General features: G+C 46.5%; 1 protein-coding gene across 1 annotated transcript in view; it reads left to right on the top strand.

Annotated features, from left to right (window-relative positions):
• The window catches only part of selenon (selenoprotein N), a 39,990-nt gene that overhangs the window by 11,833 nt on the left and 4,832 nt on the right, over positions 1–23,325 (top strand). The window contains exons 5-11 of the mRNA XM_059949278.1: positions 3,453–3,577; positions 5,506–5,643; positions 7,186–7,267; positions 12,317–12,505; positions 13,849–13,954; positions 17,851–17,963; positions 19,731–19,832. Of these exons, the coding sequence (XP_059805261.1) occupies positions 3,453–3,577; positions 5,506–5,643; positions 7,186–7,267; positions 12,317–12,505; positions 13,849–13,954; positions 17,851–17,963; positions 19,731–19,832 (855 nt within the window). The remainder of the gene's footprint in view (positions 1–3,452; positions 3,578–5,505; positions 5,644–7,185; positions 7,268–12,316; positions 12,506–13,848; positions 13,955–17,850; positions 17,964–19,730; positions 19,833–23,325) is intronic.

Here is a 23,325-nt window from a genome sequence, read left to right on the forward strand (position 1 = left end):
TGATAGGTTCTTGATTGGTCAGGGCATGAAGGGATACGGGGGAAGGCAGGAGATTGGGACTGAGAGGGAAAATGGATCAGCCCTGATGAAATGACAGAACAGACTCGATGGGCCGAATGGCCTAATTCTGCTCCTGAATCTTTTGGCTTTATGGTGTATTACTGTTTCCTGCCTCCGACCCGCCCCTCCCATCTGGACTGCAGAACCGTAGTCTTCACTGTGACAAGGAACCGGAGTTAACTAAGTTGTCTGATTATGTGAAGACAGTTACAGCCACCCCACCCCCCCATGATGATTCACACTAAATTTAGCTCAGTTAAAGATAAAGAAAGTGCTTAACAAAGTATTTGCTGTATACATAGCAGTCTCCCCTTTGTCACTCAATGCCTGAAGATCGTGTGGTTTAAAAGTACTTCTATTAATGTAGTACTTACACTGTTTCGAGGCTGTCCTTCAGCATCAGACTGTTCATGCTCTTGGTAATGTAGTGATTCCAAGGAATTTTCATTTCCAGGGGAAGATGGAAACGGAGATTCCATTGGCACTGGCAGAAATCCATTCTACTGGTTGACATCGATTTACTTCCTTAGGGGTTTGTGGAGGTTCAGCATGGCATCTAAAACTTTGACAAACTCCTATAGGTGTGTAGTGGAGAGTATATTGACTGGCTGCATCACAGCCTGGTATGGAAACACTAGTGCCCTTGAGCGGAAAATCCTACAAAAAGTAGCGGATACGTCCCAGTCCATCACAGGTAAAGCCCTCCCCACCATTGAGCGCACCTACATGAAACACTGTGGCAAGAAAGCAGCAGGGTCACCCACCTTCGACGACACGCTCTCTTTTCACTGTGGCCATCAGGAAGAAGGTACTGGAGCCTCAGGACTCTCAGCACCAGGGTTCAGGAACAGTTATTACTCCTCAGCCATCAGACTCTTGAACCAAAGGGCATAAGTTCACTTGCCCCATCATTGAAATGTTCCCACTAACATTCAAAATTCAAATTAAATTTTATTATCAAAGCATATATATCCACGTCACCATGTACAACCCTGAGATTCCTTTTCTTGCAGGAATACTCAAAAAACCCATAGAATAATAGCTATAACAGAATCAATGAAAGACCGCCCAACTAGGCCGTTCAGCCAGAGTGCAAAAGACAACAAACTGTGCAAATACAAACAGATAGATATAAAATTAAAAAAATAAATATTGAGAACCTGGGATGAAGACTCCCTGAAAGTGAGTCCATTATAGATTCCTCAGCCCTGTTTAAGGAAGAGTGCGGCAGTTCTCCCTGCTCTCAAAGAAATGTGACGTTGCTGCCTGTGGGATCTTCCTTTGTCTAATTTGGCCATGCCTTTTCTGTGGGTCAAAGGCCACGCTTCAAAACGTTCATTAGCTGTGAAGACCTTTCACCTCTACTCTCCCAGGGTCGAAATGGCAAATACTGGTGAGCGTGAGGTTGAGAGGGCGAAGCTCAAAGGTCATTTGTGGGGCAAGAAGAGTGGTGAGTGTCTGGAAGACGCTGCCGGGGTGGTGGTACAGGCAGATACAACGGAGGTTTCCAAGAGGCTATCAGATAGGCAGAGGTTGAGTGAATATGGATGTTGTGTACTCAGATGGGAGTAGTTGAGTTGGTTTTTAATTACTATTTTATTTAGTTTGGTACGTCGTAAGATGAAGTTGTTGTTTCTCTCCGCATTCTGACACAACAGGCGGCAGTCTTGCCGATCACCGTCTCTGGTGTCTGTCTGCTCTTCCACGAGGCCGAGTGGCCAGCTCTCCGGAGGGAGAGTGTGCAAGGAGCCGGCCGGATTTGAACCCTTAATCACAGGTGTTAGCTTTATGTGTCATGCGTGTCTCAAAGCGTACATACAGCGAGACGTACCGTGTGTGCCGATGACCGAGGATGTGCTGGGGGAAGCCTGTAGGTGTCGCTGTGCTCCTGGCAACAACGTAGCTCGCCCGCAACTTACCACCCCATCTGCCTCAGGAACGTGGGAGGAAACCCACACAGTCACAGGGAGAGGGCGCGAACTCCTTACGGGCAGCGGCGGAATTGAACTTGGGTCACTGGCGCCGTAATAACGTCGTGCATAATTCCCTGCTATGTCCCGCCATTGTGGGCTGAAGGGCTGGTTGCTGAGCTGCACCCCTCTTTGTTCGATGCATACTGTTAACTCACTTCTGAAAAGTACTTTGAATCAACACTTAGTGAAAACTCTTCATGTCTTTGTTTCTGATTACAACGAGGATACTGCCTTGTAATCAAGGAGGCACTGAAGTTCCAGAGAAGGAAACTGTTCCTTTGTCTCAGGCAGCTATGTTGTGTGTGTGTCTGTGTGTTGGGACAGGGTTCGTTGAAAGTTCAAAGTACGTTCATGATCAAAGTATGTATACTGTGTACAACCTTGAAATTTGTCTCCTTACAGGCAGCTACGAAGCAAAGAAACCCAATAGATCCCATTTTTTTAAAAAAGACCGTCAGACACCCAAAGTGCAGGGGGAAAAAACTGCAAACAATAAAAGTCAGCAAATAAGATTCAGAACTGAAGTTCACGAAAGTGAGTCCACAGTCACGAAGCCAGTCACCACTGCAGACGATTCAGGCCACGATTTAGTTGCAGGCCACGGCCTCAGTTCAAAGCAGAGATGAGTAAACTTCATGGGGTGGTGAGCTAAACCAGGCCATCCATCACCTCCGGACCTGACACACTGACCTTTTCAGTCTGGCCTGGTGTTTAAATCGTCCAAACCTTGGGCTAGTCCTTGCTCTTGGACTTGGGCCCTGTCACTTCAGTGTGCTCCTGGGTTCAGGCCCCACCGCCTTGATTTGGCCTCTACCCAATCTTTCCAATTTGGCTTGGCACTTAAATCGATCTAACTTTGGGTCTTTCTTCAACCTTGGGCCTGGGCCGGGCCCCACTATGTATTGTCTCCTCTTGCCTCAGTTCTTCCGTATTGAATCACCTCCAAGTCCTCTTCAGCAATGGCAAAACACTGGGTTATTCCTCGATCTTGGGCTGGGCCCCGCCGTCTCAATTCAGCCCATACCTGACTTTTTCAATCTGGCACGGTGCTTATTTCATTCAAAAAATGGGTTGTTCCTTGCCTGGGCCCCGCGGCCTCGACTCTGCCTCACCTCGCCTCAGTTCTGCTGCATTGAATTTCCTCCCAAGTCCACTTCAGCAATAGCCAGACATTGGTTCATTCCCCGCCCTCAGGCCCGTAACTGCCACGCCACAGCCTTTCCACACCTTCGAAGCTTCAGCTCACGCCATAAAAACGCCAGGTCGTACAGGCAGTTCAAAAGCTCAACTCCGAAAGGGAAGTCACAGCCTATTGGCTGCAGTGATCGTGTCCGAGAAAGAGTGTGATTAATATAGTAATTGTTTTGTTTGCTGGTAGCATGTTGTCACACCTCCTTAGGGTGTCTCGTTTTTAAGCAGGTCCTTATTCATAAACTGCTTGGCATGTTCCACCCTCGGCCCTTTGTGAAGACGCGATTCGCTCCTCAGGGAGCAGTGGCCTGTATCCGAGCCGTCAGCGACTTCTACTATGACATCGTGTTCCGGTGGGTATAATTCCTCTGTTGGTTACCTCATCGCTTGTTTATCCCCGTGTTCAGGTGCGAGCAGAGTGTGCTTGGGGATTGCGAAACGTGGAGCCACCTTGTGGAGACGTGGGTGCAGCTGCTAGAGCTGCTGCCTCACGGGTCAAATGACCTGACCTCTGACCCCAGTCCTCCTCCAACCTCAATGCTGACCTCCGATGCCGCCTGTTCTGGAATTTTCCATGTCCTCCCTGTGACCACATGGGTCTCTTCTAGGTTCTCGGGTTTCCTCCCACACCCAGAAGTCGCAGGTTGGTAGACCAATTGGCCGCTGTAAATTGCCCCGAGCGTGTGGTACAGGGATGGGGAAAGACCCTTCATAAATTGGGGGACCGCTTCACCAAGCACCTCCGCTCCGTCCACCAAAAGCGGAACTTACCCGGTGGCCAAGCGTTTTATTGGTCCATGGCCTCCTCCTGTGCCGAGATGAGGCCACCCTCAGGGTGGAGGAGCAACACCTTATATTCTGTCTGAGTAGCCTCCAACCTGATGTCATGAAAATTGATTTCTCCTTCTGGTAAAAAAAATCCCCTCCTTTTCTATTCTCCACACTGAGCTCTTATCTCTCCTCACCTGCCCATCCCCTCTCCTTGGGTCCCCTCCTCTTTCCCTTTCTCCTCTCCTATCAGATATCTTCCTCTCCAGTCCCTGACCTTTCCCACCCACCTGGCTTCACCTATCAACTCTAGCTAGCCTCCCAGCTTTTTATGCTGGCGTCTTCCTCCTCTGTTTCCAGTCCTGAAGAAGGATCTCGGCCTGAAACATCGACTGTTTATTCATTTCAATAGACGCTGCCGGTCCTGCTGAGTTCCTCCAGCATTTTGTGTGTGTTGCTTCGAATAAAATGGAATTAGTACAGGAGTGGTGTCATTGCCCTCACTGGACTCAAGGGGGCCCTGCTGCTCCACTGCGAGGCGCCTACCCTGGGGAAGTTTAAATCTTTGATGGGAGTTCAATGAGACCCTCTCTCACTGCTCCCCCTCTGTGATCTCTGCTGCCCTCCGTATTCCAGGCCAGTGATCTTCCAGCCCTGCTTCCAGCACCTGCTGCTGTAAGTGCCTTCAATGGAGGGATGTTCACGTCCACAGATGCTCTGGGCTGTCCGTGCCACTCTCTGCAGTGCCCAGCAATCAGGGTTGGTCGGTTCCCGTCCCAGACGGTGATACAGCCAGTCAGGATGCTCTCGGTGGTGCCCCTGTAGAAGGCTGTAAGGATTTGGGGGCTCGTGCCGAACATCTTCAGACCCCTGAGGTGGACGAGACACTGTTGTGCTTTTCTCGTCACACAGCCGGTGTGTACGGTCCAGGTGAGATCTTCAGTGAGGTGTAGGTATCAGGGGTCAGTTTTTTACTCAGAGAGTGGTGAGTGTGTGGAATGGGCTGCCGGCAACGGTGGTGGAGGCGGATACGATAGGGTCTTTTAAGAGACTTTTGGATAGGTACATGGAGCTTAGAAAAATAGAGGGCTATGGGTAAGCCTAGTAATTCCTAAGGTAGGGACATGTTCGGCACAACTTTATGGGCCGAAGGGCCTGTATTGCGCTGTAGGTTTTCTATGTTTCTATACCAAGGAACTTGAAAATACTCACCCTCTCAACTGCAGTTCCATCGGGTGCAAGCCTGTCTCCGTTCCTCCTGTAAGCCATGTTGTTTTTTGGACATTGAGATTGTTTAGAAGGTTGGATTAGTTACGGTAATTGGGATTTCTGCTGTCAACTGTGCATGGGAAACCCCTCCCCCTCCCCCCAGTTTCAACATGCATAAAGTTTAATCCTTGAAACTGACACAGTGACATTGGTTTTACTGATCAATGCGTGCCCCCGCTGGTGAGCGTATCTTGCGAGTGGTGGCCATCAGTTTGACTGACCGAGCGTTGTGATTGTGTTTCAGGATCCATGGAGAGTTTCAGCTGAACGAGCCTCCGGATTTCCCCTTCTGGTTCACGCCAGGACAGTTCACTGGGCACGTCACCCTCTCGAAAGATGCCTCGCATGTCCGAGACTTCTGGATGTACGTTCCCAATGGCAGGTTGGTGCAATTTCTCCCTCATTTTTGTTTCTCAGTAAGATAGCAATGGCGCTCTTCAGAAGTCCCACCGCTTGTCATCAGACTACAGGCCATTCATCCCATCACATCCTTGCTGAGGAGGCATTTGTCCGTATCAATCCCATCTTGGCCTGTAGACTGTGTGCCTAGTGAATTTGGATAGGATTGGCGCATGAACTGAAATAACTTTTTCTTAACCATTTATCCACAAACACATGTGCACCCCTCATTTCCTTAGATCACATTAGGTCAGATTTGTGTGTAACTCCTGCTTTGGCTAGCGGCTTAATATAGGGGTGATAGTCCCCAGCCCGGCCAAACTTAAGAAATCTCATTTGGGTGGATGCTGCGTGATGTGTCCCCTGTTACAGATCAGTACCCCAATATAACCAACCGTATGCGATTAAACGATTGAGCTTCATAATTCTTACTTTGACTATATGGTTAGTAAAGAAACAAGAAAAAAAGGCCCAATCTTATTAAACAGTCCGTTTCACAGTGTTGGAGCTCGCTGATAAGCCGGTCATCCACCATCGACCTCCTCCGATCGTCGCTGACCTTCAGACTTTCGCTCCAAGTCCACTCGGTCCAGCGGACTACCCAGCTCTCTCCATCCGTGTCTTCTCTCCTCACCTCTCCCTGGCAAGAGACCGTGAAAATCTCTCTTCCAGACTCACAAGGAAAATCACTGGATAGCCCCCCGCATTCCAAACCCCGTTATCTCTAGTCATAACCCAAACATTGCTGCGACAGAGAAACCATTACATTAGCAGTGAAACCTTACAGCACGTTACATGTGTACACCAACTGGCTGTAAAGAGCTCTCTGAAGGCGTCAATGTGCTGTGCAGGACAGCTCAGAATCAGGTTTAATATCACTGGGATGTGCCGTGAAATTTGTTGTTGTACAGCAACAGTACATAATAATAAAAGCACTGTAAATTACAATAAGAAATGTATATAAAAATCAAATTAAATTAAGTAGAGTCATAGAAGAGTACAGCACAGAAACAGGCCCTTCGGCCCATCTAATTTTTGCCGAGCCATTTAAACTACCTTTAAACTACATTTAAACTACCAGGGACCATAGCTCTCCATACCCCTCCCATCCGCATACCTATCCAAACTTGCTTAAATGTTGAAAGTGTAACAAAAACCGAGGTAGTGTTCATGGGTTCATTGTCTATTCAGAACTCTGATGGCAGAGAGGAAGAAGCTGTCCTCAATCATTGAGTGTGTGCCTTCAGGCTCCTGTACCTCCTCCCTGATGGCAGAGAGGAAGAAGCTGTTCCTGAATCATTGAGTGTGTGCCTTCAGGCTCCTGTACCTCCTCCCTGATGGTAGCAATGAGAAGAGGGCACGTCCTGTGTAATGGGGGCCTTTTTGAGGCATCGGCTTTTGAAGATGTCCTTGTTGCTGTGGAGGCTACTGCCCATGATGGAGTTGGCCGATCTCACGACTTGCTGCAGATTTTTTTCCCCCCGATCTGGCGTAGTAAATGTCTTCTGTTTGTGATCTTGGCCAGGTCTCTGAATGTGGACATGGAGTGGCTGTACGGGACGGGCGACAGCGGAAACATGGAGGTGGATATAGGTTACCTGCCGCAGGTACGCTCTCGTGTCCTAGTTGGACAGCGGTTCCAATGAAGTAAATCTCTGTGAATGAGGTTGGAACTTTTTCAATTAGACTGTAAAGAGTATGACCTTACGAGGTGTATAAAGTTATGAGGAGCATGGACAGGATGAATGCGACAGTTAGGGAATCAAGAATTAGCGAGCATGGGTTTAAGGTAAGAGGGGAGAGATATCTTAGGAATCTGAGAGGTAGTTTTATTTTTTTGCCCAGAGGGTGGTCTGCATATGGAACCGGCTGTCAGAGGTTTAAAAAGTACTTGGGTACTCTACCAGCTGGCCGGTGGTGCAGTGGTATTGCGCTGGGCTCCGAGGTGAGCAGTCCGAGGTTCAAATCCGGCCAGCTCCCTTCACGCTCTCCAACTGTGCTGGGTTGAGTATCAGGTTATCAGCCCAGCCTCGAAAAAAAAAACACACAAAAATGCAAAAGAAATGGTGTGGTTGCGCCCGATGTGCCACAAGACACGGAAACGAACAACAAGGCACTCTACTGCCCTTTTTACTGCCAGCGTTTAGGGCAGCAATGAAGGTCCTCCTTCATCGTGTCGGTAGCTTGGTTTTCATTACTGTCTGTCATATAAGTCCCGGGTGGAGACTCAGGAATACCATCGCACTCAGATGAAGAAGGATTCTTCATTGCTGTTTCCGTAACAATTCTGTTTGACCAGTCAGGGTTGTTGGCCCTGAGCTGGAGGACTGGTGGACCACTTTTAGTCTGGCCTCTACCCTTTCAACACCATCTCCTGCCTTCTTTCCATAATCTCACCTATAAACCTTTGTTTTAAATAAAGCCAAGGACTTGGCCTCCACAGCCTTCTGAGGCAATGAATTCTATGGATTCACCATCTTCTGGCTAAAAAAATTCCTCTTAATCTCTGTTCTAAAGGGATGTCCTCGTATTCTGAGGCAGTTTCCTTTGGTCCTAGACTCCTCCACTATTGGACACATCCTCTCCACCTCCACTATCTAGGCCTTTCAGTATTTAATAGGTTTCAATGAGATGCCTCCTCACTCTCCTAAACAGCAAGTACAGGCCCAGAGCCATCAATTGTTCCTCATGTGTTACCCCTTTCATTGCCTGAGGCCTTCCGTTGGTTGGGATCGACCATGGATATTGTGTCCTAGTTGTCTACGTGATACTCAAGCTGGTACCTAAGCCAGGGTGGTACAAGCCGTTGCCCATGCTGTGGGCTCCTCCACCCCACGCAGCTGAAGCATCCAAAGGAAAGGCAGAGACTGATACAGCTTGGCACCAGCGGTGTCACAGGAGAATTAAACTCAGTTTGGACTGGCTTAGGAACTCTTAATTCCGGGTGTTTTCTTCCGGGTGTACACCCAAAGCCTCCCCCAGGAGTGGGTTATAGTCGCAAGGCAGCGTAAGTTTCAGATCTCCTAGATGAGCTGACAAACCTCACCTTCCCAGATCGGGGGGACAAGGAAATGGCGGAATTTGTGTTTGTCTTCACTGTGGAATACACCAGCAGAATGTTGGATGTTTGAGAGTGTTGGGGGCGGGGGTAGAAGAACTACTGTCACTACTGTGGAGAATTTGCTTGGGAAGCTGAAAGGTCTGAAGGTGGAATAGTCACCTGGACCAAATGGACTAACACCAGGGTTCTTGAAGAGGTGTGGAGGCATTAGTAGTGATCTTGCAAGAATCACTAGACCCTGGCATGGTTCCAGAAAAGTGGAAAATTGCAAATGTCACCCCACTCTTCAATAAGGGAGAGAAGCAGAAGGAAGGAAATTATGGGCAAGTTGGTCTGACCTCTGTGGTTAGGAGGACGTTGGATTCAATTGCTAAGGATGAGGCCTCTGTGTTCTTGGAGGCAGATGATAATATAGGCCAAAGAACAATCTTGCCTGATAAATCTGTTGGAATTTGAGGAAATAATAAGTGGGATAGACAAAACAGAAATGGTGGATTTGTGTATTTGGGTTTTCAGAAAGCCTTTGACAAGTTGTCGCAAATGAGGCTGCTTAATAATTGAAGAGCCCGTGATATTACAGGAAAGATACTAGTATGGATAGAAGATTGGCTGATTGAAGGTGAAGTGTGGGATAAAAGGGGGTCTTTTTTGTTTGGCTGCCGGTGACTAGCGGAGTTCTGCAAGGGTCGGTGTTGGGACTGATTCTTTTCATGTTATATGTCAATGATCTGGATAACGGAATTGATGTCTTGGTGACCAAGTTTGTGGACGATACTAAAATAGATGGAGGGGCAGGTGGTGTTGAGGAAACGGAGGCTGCAGGAGGCCCAAGACAGATTAGGAGAATGGTCAAAGAAGTGGCAGAGATGGAATACAAGGTAGGGAAGTATGTAGTCATGCATTTTGGTAAAAGGAATAGAAGTGTAGACTGTTTTCTAAATGGAGAGAAAATTCAAAAATCCAAGGCACAAAGGGAATTGGGAGTCCTTGTGCAGGATTCCCTAAAGGTTAATTTGCAGGTTGAGTTGGTGGTGAGGAAGGCAAATGCAATGTTAGCATTCATTTTGAGAGGACTAGAATGCTAAAGCAAGAATGTAATGCTTTGTCTTTATAAGGCATTGGTCAGACTACACTTGGAGTATTTGAGCAGCTTTGGACCCCTTACCTCAGGAAGGATGCGGTGGCATTGGAGAACGATTCCAGGAAAGAAAGGAGGAGTGTTTGATGGCTTTAGGATTGCATTCGCAGGAATTTAGAAAAATGAGGGGGAATCTCATTAAAACCTTTTGTATGTTGAAAGGTCTTGATTAGAATGGATGTGGAATGGATGTTTCCTACAGTAGGGGAGTTGAGGGCCAGAGGACACAGCCTCAGAATAGAGGGACAGCCATTTAGAACAGAGATGAGGAGGAATTTCTTTAGCCAGGGGGTGGCGAGTCTGTGGGATTCGTTGCTGCAGGCGGCTGTGGGGGCCAAGACATTGGGTGTATTTAAGGCTGAGGTTGATAGATTCTTGATTAGTCGGGGCGTGGAAGGTTACGGGGAGAAGGCAGGAGATTGTGGCTAAGAGGGAAATGCGTCAGCCATGATGAAATGGCGGAGCAGACTCAATGGGCCAAATGGCCTAAATTTGCTCCTATATTTTAGGATCTTATGGTCCTTATGGAAGCCGCAGATTTGAAGTTGCCAGTAGCTGGCCTTTGGTCCTTCTCCTGTCAGTGGAAATGGTTCTGCTGGGCTTAGTAGTTGGACTTGGTTGTTAGAGGCTGTTTGAGATGCATGCCGTTGGAAGCATTTAATAGGTCATTGGAGCTTATCCCCACTACCTTCCCCGGCTATGACTACCTTAAGGAACCACCCTTTCATTATGATCTGGATCTATTGGTGGAAGAAGCTTCAAAAGTGACTTTCCCCAAAGGGAATTGTGTATATCCACTCAAAGCATAACATTTCCTTTCCAGAGAGGAGGAATGGTACTCGGAATTTGAATTGGTATCAGGTTTATTATCACTGACATGCATTGTATAATGTGTGGTTTTGCCATAGCAGTACAGTACAGATACTTAATTAAAAAAAAACAAGTTCCAATAAGAAGTATTTAAAAAGTACTGGAAAAACAGATGAAAATAGTGCTTGGACTGTTCAGAAATCTGATGGCGGAGGGGAAGAAGCTGTTCCTAAGATGTTAGTGTGTGTCGTCAGGCTCCTGTACCTCCTCCCTGATGGTTGTAATTAGAAGAGGGCATGTCCTGTATTGTAAGTGTCCTTAATCTTGGATAGGCGTCACCTTTTGAACTTGTTCTTAATGCTGGGGAGGCTGGAACCCACGTTGGAACTGGCTGAGTTTACAACCCTCTGAAGCTTTTTCTGATCCTGTGCGTTGGCCTCTCCACACCAGATGGTTATGCGACCAGTTCAAAGGTCGAATTTAATGTCAGGGAAATGTATACAATATACATCCTGAAATGCTTTTTCTTTGCAAACATCCACAAAAACAGAGAGGTGCCCCAAAGAATGAACGACAGTTAAATGTGAGAACCCCAAAGTCCCCCCAGCTCCACCCTCCTGCACATAAACGTCAGCGAGCAACGATCCCACCTCCCCCCACCAACAAAAAGATCCGCACATCGGTACCATCACTGAGCCTAAGCGTGAGCTAAGCGATAGCAAAGACACAGACCTTGCAGTTACCCCAAAGGCTTCACGTTTCATCCGAAATTCGACATCCCACAGATTCTCTCTCTCCCTGGCAAGGGAGAGGGAGGTGTCCCCTATTTTCACAGCAAGTGGAAGACATAATAACCCACTGGTTTACGATGTTAAAAGTCCGTTTTGTCGCTTTTTCCGAGCTCTGTGTCCAAAGATCGCAAAGACCTCGGGTCTTCAGGCCCACAGGACCAGGCCTGTCAGTCCGTCTCGTCCGTGCTGAACTGTTATTCTGTCTCGTCCCATCGACCCACACCTGGACCCTTCATTCATATCTCTGTGCAAACTTCTCTTCAATGTTGCAATCCACCACTTCAGCTGGCAGCCCATTCCACACTCGCATCACCTTCTGAGTGGAGAAGTTCCGCCTCAGGTTCCCCTATTTCACCTTCCACACTTAACCTCTGACCTCTAGTTTTAGTCTCATCCAACCTCAGTGGAAAAAGCCTGCTTCTCTTTCCCCCGTCTACACCCCTAGTAATTCTGTATACCTCTATCAAATCTCCCCTCATTCTCCTACGCACCAGGTAGTAAAGTTCTAACCACTCATTCAGTCTATTGATATATTTCCTGTAGATAGGTGACCAGAACTGAAGATAATTCTGGGTGGGGATTGGAATGATCTCTAGTTGAGCTCAGTGGTGCCACCTATCTGTGCTGAACCTCCAGTGCTGTCAAGTTTTACCAAATGATGATGGCAGAGGTTGTGAGTGATAACCCGGTTAATTTTGCAAATGTTTGGAAATGCTGGATGAGATTGTCACTCTATGTACGTGTGACTCGAAAGTAACAGCAGGGAAGCGTTGTGTCTGGTAGCAAAGCAAATTGTCACGATGAGAGGCTTTCCTGTCTTTCCCGCTCAGTGCCTGTCCCCCTGTCGTCCATCCAGATGGAACTCAAAGCCGCAGGCCCCTCCTTTCCGAGTGCTATTCACGATGAGAATGGAAATGTAATCGACACCGCCGACCCGTCGGGGGAGCCCATTCAGTTTGTTTTTGAGGAGATTCACTGGCAGTCTGAAATCAGCTTTGAAGAGGCTGCCAAGAAGCTGGAGACAACTTTGTATCCCTTTAAAAAGGTAATTGAGAATGGAACTTGCCGCTTCGGGGGTGGGGGGGGGGGGGCATGGTAGTGTAGCGGTGAGTGGGACACCATTACATCTCGGGGCGTTGAGAGTTCAGAGTTCAAGTCCTACACCATCTGTAAGGATGGGGACTGGAATAATCTCAGTGGTGCCACCTATCATTCTCCTCGCGACCATGTGGGTTTCCGGTTTCCTTTCAGCTGCTCCAGCTTTCACCCACAGTCTAAAGACGTACTGGTTCGTAGGTTAATTGGTCATTGTAAATTGTTCTGTGATTACTCACTTACGGCCTGTTATGCTGCTGGTGTTAGGGCAGCAATGAAGGTCCCCCATCTCTGGCAGTGTTCAGGGCTTCCTTCATCGTGTCAGTAGCTTCCTCCTGATTTTCACTACTGTCAGACATGCAAGTCCCGGGTGGAAACTCAGGAATACCGTCGCACTCAGATGTAGAAGGATTCTTCATTGCTGTTTCCATAACACCAGGCAGGGTTGTTAGCCCTGAGCTGAACCCCCCCACCGAACCTAGAGGACTGGTGGAATACTCTTCGTCTGCCCTCTACCCTTTGACCTGTTTGGCATGGGTGACCCTACCAAGAGCCAAAGCATGAAGCTCTGACTCCAGCCAATGTAGCCCTCCGTTTCATTGAGGCACACAAGCCTCCAAACCCAATGACAAAGTTGTGGTCCTCTTGGAGGTGTCCTGTGATTAAGTAGGTGGGTTGTTGGGTGGTGCAGTGCATTGGGGCCTGATCCTCGCTGTATCTATAAATACAGAAATTTTACTTTTTGTTTTGAAAATGCCTTATTGGGGTTTACTAATAATACCATATCTCATAGGGATCATTTCTTTATCATAAATCTTTTGTTACTTTACAGCAAATTTTATATCCATAAATGCAAATACAGCAGTAAGAAACCATAATTTATATTTTTTACGTCAGACTTCAAACTATACGTTAGTACTCTGAAAACTTCCCATAACCAGAAAGCTGTAAAGATTGTACAAATCTGTCAACGTTTCGGGTTATCTCTGGAAATGTTTCTGTTTTGTGACCCCTTTTAGATATAGTTCCTTCTGTCCAACAGTATTTAGAGTGGATTTCCTTGTTTATTTGTATATTTAAAGTTAACAGTTATATATCTGTTGCCGCTTATGTGTGATTCCCTGGCCTTGCGAGCATATGTTTAGTGTTTCTGTTTTTGTTTGTGTTCAATAAAATTTTTTTTAAAGTTTTAAAAAATACAAAAATTCCCAGCTTGTGACGGTTGCCTTGATCTCAGCTTTTCTGCTGATGGCAAAGGCGAATCTAATTCTCGTTGGATTGTTTCTTTTCTAGGTTTCCTACCTTCCTTTCACCGAAGCCTTTGAGCGCGCCAAGGCAGAAGACAAGTTGGTGCATTCCATATTACTGTGGGGGGCACTCGACGACCAGTCCTGCTGAGGTAAGTCATCACCTTTAGTCTGTGCATACGGAAGCGGACCTGGTGGTCTAGCACACTGACCGTGAATAGTCTTTGGTTGCCATTGAGGAATGGGGATTCCTCCTTCTGTGAGCTTGTTTGGAAGGCGGGCGAAGTCTGTCTCAGCTGGTGTGAGGTTGCCTGTGGTACCAATCATGATTGAACGACAGTCCACACACTCTTTTGCTTTTAAGGGAAGTGAGAGGCAGCAGAAAAGCAATGAAGAGGGCATATAGTGGAGCAAAAACTAACAAAAACTAGTTAGAAGATTGGGAAGCTTTTAAAAACCGACAGACAGAAGACAACTAAAAAGCAATAAGGAAAAAAGGATGAAATATGAAGGTAAGCTAGCCAATAATATCAAAAAGGATAACAAAAGTTCTTTTCAGATATATAAAGAGTAAAAGAGAGGCGAGAATGGATATTGGACCGCTGGAAAATGATGCTGGAGAGATAGTAATTGGGGATAAAGAAATGGCGGATGAACTTAATAAGTAATTTGCGTCAGTCTTCACTGTGGAAAGCACCAACTGTATGCCAGAAATTTGAGATTGTCAAGAAGTGGGTGTCGTTGCTATTACTAAGGAGAAGGTGGAAGGTCTGAAGGCAGATAGACTGGCTGGATCAGATGGACTACATCCCAGGGTTCTGAAAGAGGGAACTGAAGAGATTGTGGAGGCATTAGTAAGGATCTTGCAGGAATTACTAGATTCTGGAGTGGTTCTGGAGGACTGCAAAAATTACTGATGTCTGCCCACTCTTTAGGAAGGAAGGGAGGCACAAGAACAGAAATTATGGGCCAGTTAGTACAAATTCAGTGGTTGGGAAAAAGTTGGAGTCAATTATTAAGGATGAGGTTTCAGGGTACTTGGAGGCACAAGATAAGGTAACCCAAATCCAGATTGGTTTCCTTGAGGGGAAATCTTGTCTAACAAATCTGTTGGAATTTATATTCCTCAAAGACAATGGGGAATTGGTGGACATTGTGTACTTTGATCTTCGGAAGGCCTTTGATAAGATGCCACACATGAGGGTGCTTAACAGGGTAAGGTAATGAGCTCAAACTGTTGCTGCTACGAGTTTGGCTCAGGATGGGGTCACTTGCTCACCTGCAGGGAATTGCTACAATGCTAATTTCCGTATTTTCCAGCACCAGTGTTTCTCTCCCTTGGTGAGTGTACCTGTCCCGACAGAAGCCATTTTGAAACCTTGGTTTGGGCTCCCCCCACCCCCCCCCCCCGTGTGCTTTGGATCGTGAGGCAGGATTGCAGCTCCATCCCTCAGATCCGAAGTGCACTCCCAATAAGCAATGGAGACTACGTGTAAGGTTAATTCTTGTAAGGATTCTTGGCAGTGTGGAGGAACAGAGGGATCCTGGGGTCCACGCCCTTACATCCCTCAACGTTGCTTCACAAGAAGATGTGTAGTGCATTGTCTTTCATTAGTCAGGGGTATGAGTTCAAGAGCTGTGAGGTAACGTTGCTCCTCTATAAAGCTCTGGCTACACCACACTTGGAGTATTGTGTTCAGTTCTGGTCGCCTCATAAAGGAAGATTGGCCAATTATAGGTCAGTAGATTCTGCATGGGCTTTCGTTTGTCAAGGGATTGAATTCAAGGGCCGTGAGGTAATGAATTCTATAGATTCACCATTCTTTGACTAAAGAAATTCCTCATCATTATGTTTCAAAGGGATATCCCTCTATTCTGAGGCTGTGCCCTCTGGTCCTCGACTCACCCACTATAGGAAACAGCCTCTCCACATCCACTCTATCTGTGCCCTCTGGTCCTCGACTCACCCACTATAGGGAACATCCTCTCCACATCCACTCTGTGTCCTCGACTCACCCACTATAGGAAACAACCTCTCTACACCCACTCGTATCTCGGCCCTGTGGTCCTCGACTCACCCACTATAGGAAACATCCTCTCCACATCCACTCTATCTATGTCCTCTGGTCCTCGACTCTCCCACTATAGGAAACAGCCTCTCCACATCCACTCTATCTGTGCCCTCTGGTCCTCGACTCACCCACTATAGGAAACAACCTCTCTACACCCACTCGTATCTGTGCCCTCTGGTCCTCAACTCACCCACTATAGAGAACATCCTCTCCACATCCACTCTATTGAGGCCTTTCACACAGTCAGAGGCATTTTCCTAGGGTCGATATGGCTAGTATGAGGGATCATTATTTTAAGGTAATTGGAAGTACGGGGGGGGGGGGGGATGTCTGAGATAAGTATTTTTTCAGAGAGAGGTGGGAACGTGGCTTAAAATGGTACTAGAGGCAGATATATTAGGGACATAAGAGACTCATAGCTTAACACACGGATAAAAAAAAATTGGAGGGTTATGTGGAAGTAAAGGGTTAGGTTGATCTTGGAGTAGTTTAAAAGGTTGGCACAACATTGTGGGCAAAGGGCCTGTACTGTTCTATGTTCTAAGCCATGGACTAATACCATTAAGCAAAGGGTCTGTGGGCCTCAGGTTGGGAACCTTGTTCTAAGCATTGAGTACTGATTGTAAAAAGGGAGTGGCAGGAATACTCAGCAGGACAGGCAGCATCAATGGGGAGAGAAACGTTTTTTTCATTGATGATCCTTCAGAGCCTGAAAAGTGAGAAAGCGACTGCAAAGGTGGCTGAAATGGAGAGTACAAAGAGGAAGTCTGTGATTGGCTGTTGTTCGGGTGACACAATTGCTTCCAGTGGTCAAGCAAAATGATTGGTTGTAGCTGATGCGATTATTCAAGGACGGGACGAGAGTGTTGGGGCAGAGGGGTTTGACGAAGGAGCTGACTTTGCTGAGGGATGATGACGATGCTGGTGAAACCTGATCCACACCTTGCTTGAGAGTGTCCATGGTAACAGAGTGGGACACACATTCCACAATACCTGTGGGGCCCCCTATCCTGCCCCAGAATAAACAACGGAGATCACCTACCCAAATGAAGGTGTGTGGAGCTAGAGCAGGCGAACGAAGGCTTGGGCCAAATCAAAATGAGACTGAATCTCCAGTAATGAGATTAGAAATCAGAATCAGGTTTAATATCACTGTGGGATATGTCGTGAAATTTGTTGACTTTGTGGCAGCAGTACAATGCAATACATGCTGATGGAAACAAAACTGAATTATGGTAAAAATATATGTATTAAATAGTTAATTAAATAGGTAGTGCAAAAATAGAAATAAAAAGGTAGTGAGGCAGTGTTCATGGGTTCAATGTCCATTCATAAATCATCTGGCAGAGGGAAAGAAATTGTTCCTGAATCGTTGAGTGTGCGCCTTCAAGCTCCTGTACCTCCTTCCTGATGGTAGCAATGAGACGATGGCATGTCCTGGGTGATGGTGGTCCTTAATAATGTATGCTGCCTTTTTGAGGCACCGCTCCTTGAAGATGTCCTGGATATCACGGAGGTGATACAGCCAACTAGAGTGCTCTCCACAGTACATCTGTAAAAATTTGTGTCTTTGATGACGTACCAAATCTCCTCAAAGTTCTAATGAAATATAGTCCCTGTCATTCCTTCTTCATAGCAAGCACAACACATATACAGTAAACTCAGAGGAGGGATTGTTTCTCCACTGCCCACAAACAGAACCCCTAACCCTGAGGTTGGGTAGGGAGAGTGTGGATTATCTGTTCCCTAATTTAGGCTGGCTTTCTAGCATTGCTGTAAGGAAATTTGGAGTGATGAAATGTTCTGTTTTATGTCATCTGCAGGAAAAATTCTACAGGTCTGCACAAGCAAGTTCACATCACAGTTCATTGCCTCTATAAGTTTGAACTCCTTTTTAAAAATTTTGTGTTAAACAAAACTTTCCTCTCACTGACAGGCTCGCTTTAATAAACCTTTGTTTCTCTTGGCTTGTGTAGGTTCGGGGCGGACTCTGCGAGAGACAGTTCTCGAGAGTTCGCCCGTTCTCTCGCTGCTGAATGAAAGTTTTGTCAGCAGCTGGTCCCTGGTCAAGGAGCTGGAGGATCTCCAGGTAAAGGGATGGCGAAGCGGCAATATTGTGGGACCGGTTCGAAACCGACAACCAGATAAATTATACAGACTAGACCAAACTGGGACACTGTAGGAAGTCAGAGAACAATGTGATTAAATCCATGTGTGTTTGGAAGCTACCTGATTAAATACATAAATGAGGGAAATGTTTAAAATGTATTCTTATTATTGACTAATGGTGTGGCGGGGTAGAGATACGTCTCTACCAAAGGAGGTGTAAGGCACTCCTTCCCTCTGCTAGGCTGTAGGTCACCCTTGGGCAAGGTGTAGCACCTGATTAGCTCCCTCGATCAGGGTCACGTGAAGCTGTGAGAGCAGGTAGTGGTCGTATGAACAGCCGGTGCAGATCACAAGTCCTTGCTAAGCGACCACTGGCGCAAGGCAGACTATCTCTGAAGAGTATTGATAATGGCTGGGGTCACCCGTCTGGTAAAAGAAGGCACTGGCAAATCACTTCTGTAGAAAAATTTGCCAGGAACTATCATGGTCATGGAAAGACCACGATCGTGCACATCACACGACATGGTACATACTGCACTAACGAATGGTGTGGGATGTCATAGCATGTCTAGCATTTAATATTGATCCCTATTTGCTCCTGTGAACTCAGTAGTGAGCTGTTGCCCTGAAGCAACACAGAGCAAATAGTAATCTGAAGAAGAACAAAGAAAGTGGGATTTCAGTGGGTGCTATGGAATGGTGGCTATTCAGCCCATCAGCTCCATTCTAGCCCACAACAGCAATCCCATCGGTCCTATTTGCTCTCCCTTATTTCCCTGCGGTCATTATTTGCAGGCTGTCCCTGTGGCTATCTGTCACTTGCCTTCACTGAGGATTAATCCACACCAGTAGTGTAGAGGGAGTCAGCGCAGTCACAGCAAGCATGCAAACTCCACACGGAGAGCACCATGGGTCGGGGACCAACTCTGGGTCCCTGGATCTGTGAGGCAGTGCTAGTGACCGTGTCTAAGCTGGAGATGGATTGGACAGAGAATGCAGATTGGCTCCTACTACACGGGGGGCGGGGGAGTGTCGTATCTCAATATATTTAAATATGACATCGCTGAGGTTAAATTTGAAGATCCCAGTAATGAGACAAGGTCCTAGAGAGGTCGGGACAAGGTTTGGAATTTCTCAGATCAATGGGTTATAAAGTTTGTATGAGAGTTTCTGTGGTAGATGAGCCAGAGGGTGGAGTCAGGTGGGAGAGTCAATCCAGCTGTCATGGGAGCTTGTCTTCGGGCCAAACAACATCAAAAAATCTGTTTCCGTTTCAGCCAGCTAACATGAAGTAGTGACTAAGGAACAATTGGAATGGAGATGGAGTGTAGTTAGAGAAGGTGCAGTTCAGGAAAGGCAAATAAAATACAAGAGCAGAATTAGGCCATTTGGGCCATCGAGTCTGCTCCACCATTTCATCGTGGCTGATCTATTCTCCCCTCTCAGCCCCAATCCCCTGCTCTAATTAATTAAGAATCTATCAACCTCTGCCTTAAATACACCCAATGACTCAGCTGTCTGTGGCAATGAATTCCACAGATTCACCACTCTCTGGTAAAGTAAACAGCTTTGTTTAAATGGAATACATCACTCTAATGTGTTAACACACTGTGAAATTCCTGTAAGAAGCTAGTTTCCTGCTCAGATCTTTGATGTTTGACCAGATGGTCGGCGTTGGGGTCAAGGAGGAGTTGGGTCCTTGAAGTACTTTCATCGGTGATTCTGATTTCTTGTTCCCTCTCTCCAGAGCAAGCAGGAGAATGAAGAACATGCCCGGTTAGCGAGCCTGCATTTGGAACACTATAACTTCCCTGTCGAGATGCTCATCGCTTTACCAAACGGTGTGGTGGTAAGTTCTGTAACCCGCTGCGGTCAGTCAAAACCAGCTGGCCATGTTATCGGACTGTCTTAGATCCCAGGACCAATTGTATCTCATAGTCTGAAGGCACAATGCTTCTTTTTGGGGGGGGGGGGGATATTCGAAGATTTAAGTTGGTTGCGGAGGGAAGTTCAAGTTTATTATTCAACTGTGGCGCTTTGCCTTCCTCTCATAGTCCGAAGACGTACCGGTTGGTAAGTTAATTGGTCATTGTAAATTGTCCCATGATTAGATGCAGATTAAATCGGGAGATTGATGGGTGGCGTGGGCTGGAAGGGCCTATTCAGCATCGTATCTCAATAAAATATTTTAAAAATCGTCTACATTTATACCACCAAACAAAACAACTTTCCTCCGGACCAATGTGCACAGTAAAGTACATATTACTCACACACAGCACATAAAGTAATATTGCCACAAGTAAATTAATAAAGAATGAAATTATTACAGGAGACTGACACTTAGCAAAAGGTGCATTTTCAACACAAGTTAAAAAGGAAACAGTCAATGAAGCGTGGGTGGTGGCAGGGAGTTTGGGGGTCTCACGGCCTGGGGGAAGAAGCTGTTTCCCATCCTAGCAGACCTTGTCCTATTGCTGTGGTACTTCCTGCCCGATGGTAGGGGGTCAGATGAATCGTGGAGACTGAAGTTCGTGTTGTAATGTTCGCTCCTAATGCAGCTCTGCTGCCCAGCTGTTTGCTGTCGGTGGTGGATCAGAAACTGATTCAAAGGAAGTGGCCACTCCAGCTGAGCAAATGGTTTTGTTTAAATAACAGCAGCGTTTCAGACAAACGTGTTCGCACTGTGTCAGCTAGCAACAAGCAGATGTCAGAGGTCACCAGAGGTTTGGTGGCGACCAGTTCCTTTGTTGCAAATCCCTTCCCTCTTCACTGCTGAAGCTGTTGGTGTTCCAGTTCTCAAAACTCAAAGTAATTGTCAAAGTGCTGATTGTGTATCTGTCTGTATATACATGTGTACTAAACAATTATATATATACAAGCTTAGTGTTGGGGTAATATCCACCCACATTTCCCTTCTTTATTGCTCATACATTGCAATGGAGATGCAACAGTAAGATTTTTACTCCCTTGGATGTAAGAAATAAAATAAATATAAATATAAGACTATAAAAAATAGGAGCAGAATTAGGCCATTTGGCCCACTGAGTCTGCACCGCCATTTCATCATGGCTGATCCATTTTCCGTCTCAGCCCCAATCTCCTGCCTTCCCCCTGTATCCCTTCATGCCCTGACTAATCAAGAATCTATCAATCTCAATGACTTGGCCTCAACAGATGTCTGTGGCAACACATTCCACAGATTCCCCACTGTTTGGCTAAAGAAATTCCTCCTCATCTCTGTTCTAAAAGGACACCCACCTATTCTGAGGGTGTGTCCTTTGGTCTTGGACTCCCCCACCAGAGGAAACATCCTCTCCACATCCACTCCCATCGAAGGCATTCAACATTTGATAGGCTTCTGTGAGGTCCCCCCTCATCTTTCTGAGTTCCAGTGAGTACAATACAGATTTACCGTATTTACCCAGATTCATGTCGGGAGTGTCAGTAGACCAAAGAAAATAGACAATAGACAATAAGCAGAAGTAGACCATTCGGTCCTTCGAGCCTGCACCGCCATTCTGAGATCATGGCTGATCATCTACTATCGATACCCGGTTCCTGCCTTGTCCCCATATCCCTTGATTCCCCTATCCATAAGATATCTATCTAGCACCTTCTTGAAAGCATCCAGAGAATTGGCCTCCACTGCCTTCCGAGGCAGTGCATTCCAGACCCCCACAACTCTCTGGGAGAAGAAGTTTTTCCTTAACTCTGTCCTAAATGACCTACCCCTTATTCTCAAACCATGCCCTCTGGTACTGGACTCTCCCAGCATCTGGAACATATTTCCTGCCTCTATCTTGTCCAATCCCTTAATAATCTTATATGTTGCAATCAGATCCCCTCTCAATCTCCTTAATTCCAGCGTGTACAAGCTCAGTCTCTCTAACGTCTCTGTATAAGACAGTCTGGACATCCCAGTAATTAACCTTGTGAATCTACGCTGTACTTCCTCTACAGACAGGATGTCCTTCCTTAACCCTGGAGACCAAAACTGTACACAATACTCCAGATGTGGTCTCACCAGGGCCCTGTACAAATGCAAAAGGATTTCCTTGCTCTTGTACTCAATTCCCTTTGTAATAAAGGCCAACATTCCATTAGCCTTCTTCACTGCCTGTTGCGCTTGCTCATTCACCTTCAGTGACTGATGGTCACTGAAGCAATGGAGTCGATGGGTTTAAGTGCAAAATGCTAAGTCTTGCCTGAGACATGCATCCAGGAGTTTAGAGGAATGAGAGGTGATCTAATTGAAAAATGAGAATTGTGGCTACGTACAACTGAGGACAGCCAGTCAGCACATGGGTGAGAATGCACTTTTTCCATTCAGAATTAGATGTGCTTTAGCACAGAAGATGGGCGGCACAGTAGCTAGTGTAACACTATTACGGCACCAGCTTCAATCCCACCGCTGTCTGCAAAGAGTTTCTATGTTGTCCCTGTGACGGCGTGAGTTTCCTCCGGGTTCTCTGATTTCCTCCCACATTCCAAAAGAGTACGGGTTGGTAGGTTAGTTGGTCACATGGGTGTAACTCGGCATCATGGGCTCGTTGGTCCAGGAGGGCCTGTTACCAAGCTCCATCTCCAAATAAATAAAATTCATGATGTGGGTGATCAGGTCTTTTGACCGTGATCGCTCTTGACGAATTTTTCTACAGAAGTGGTTTGCCATTGTCTTCTCCTGGGCAGTGACCTCCCCCCCCCTCCCCCCCCCCCAGCCATTATTAATACTCCACAGAGATTATCTGCCTGGCATCAGTGGACGCATAACCAGGACTTGTCATATGCACCAGCTGCTCATATGACCATCCGCCACCTGCTCTCATGGCTTCACATGACCCTGATCTGTGGTGGTGGGGCTAAGCAGGTGCTACACCTTGCCCAAGGGTGACCTGCAGGCTAGCGGAGGGAAGGAGCGCCTTAAATAATAGGTTTCTTTGGAATATCTGAGGTAAGTGGGAGGTGCATAGTACAGAACATGGACTGTTGTGTAAATCACTGGGTTAAATGACTGAAATTTTAAACCCTGGAAACACACATCAGTCTGTTTAATTGCTTCTCAGCTTAAAATGTTTACTGGAGTTTACTTACTTTATTGTCGCCAAACAATTGATACTAGAGTGTACAATCATCACAGCGATGTTTGATTCTGTGCTTTGCGCTCCCTGAAGTACAAATCGAAGTAAATATAATAAAAATTTAAATTATAAATCATAATTAGAAAATAGAAAAGGGAAAGTAAGGTAGTGCAAGTCAGGTCCGGATATTTGGAAGGTACGGCCCAGATCCAGGTCAGGATCCGTTCAGCAGTCTTATCACAGTTGGAAAGAAGCTGTTCCCAA

The sequence above is a fragment of the Hypanus sabinus genome, chromosome 24 (assembly GCF_030144855.1).
Source record: "Hypanus sabinus isolate sHypSab1 chromosome 24, sHypSab1.hap1, whole genome shotgun sequence".
In the NCBI taxonomy this organism is placed as follows: domain Eukaryota; kingdom Metazoa; phylum Chordata; class Chondrichthyes; order Myliobatiformes; family Dasyatidae; genus Hypanus; species Hypanus sabinus.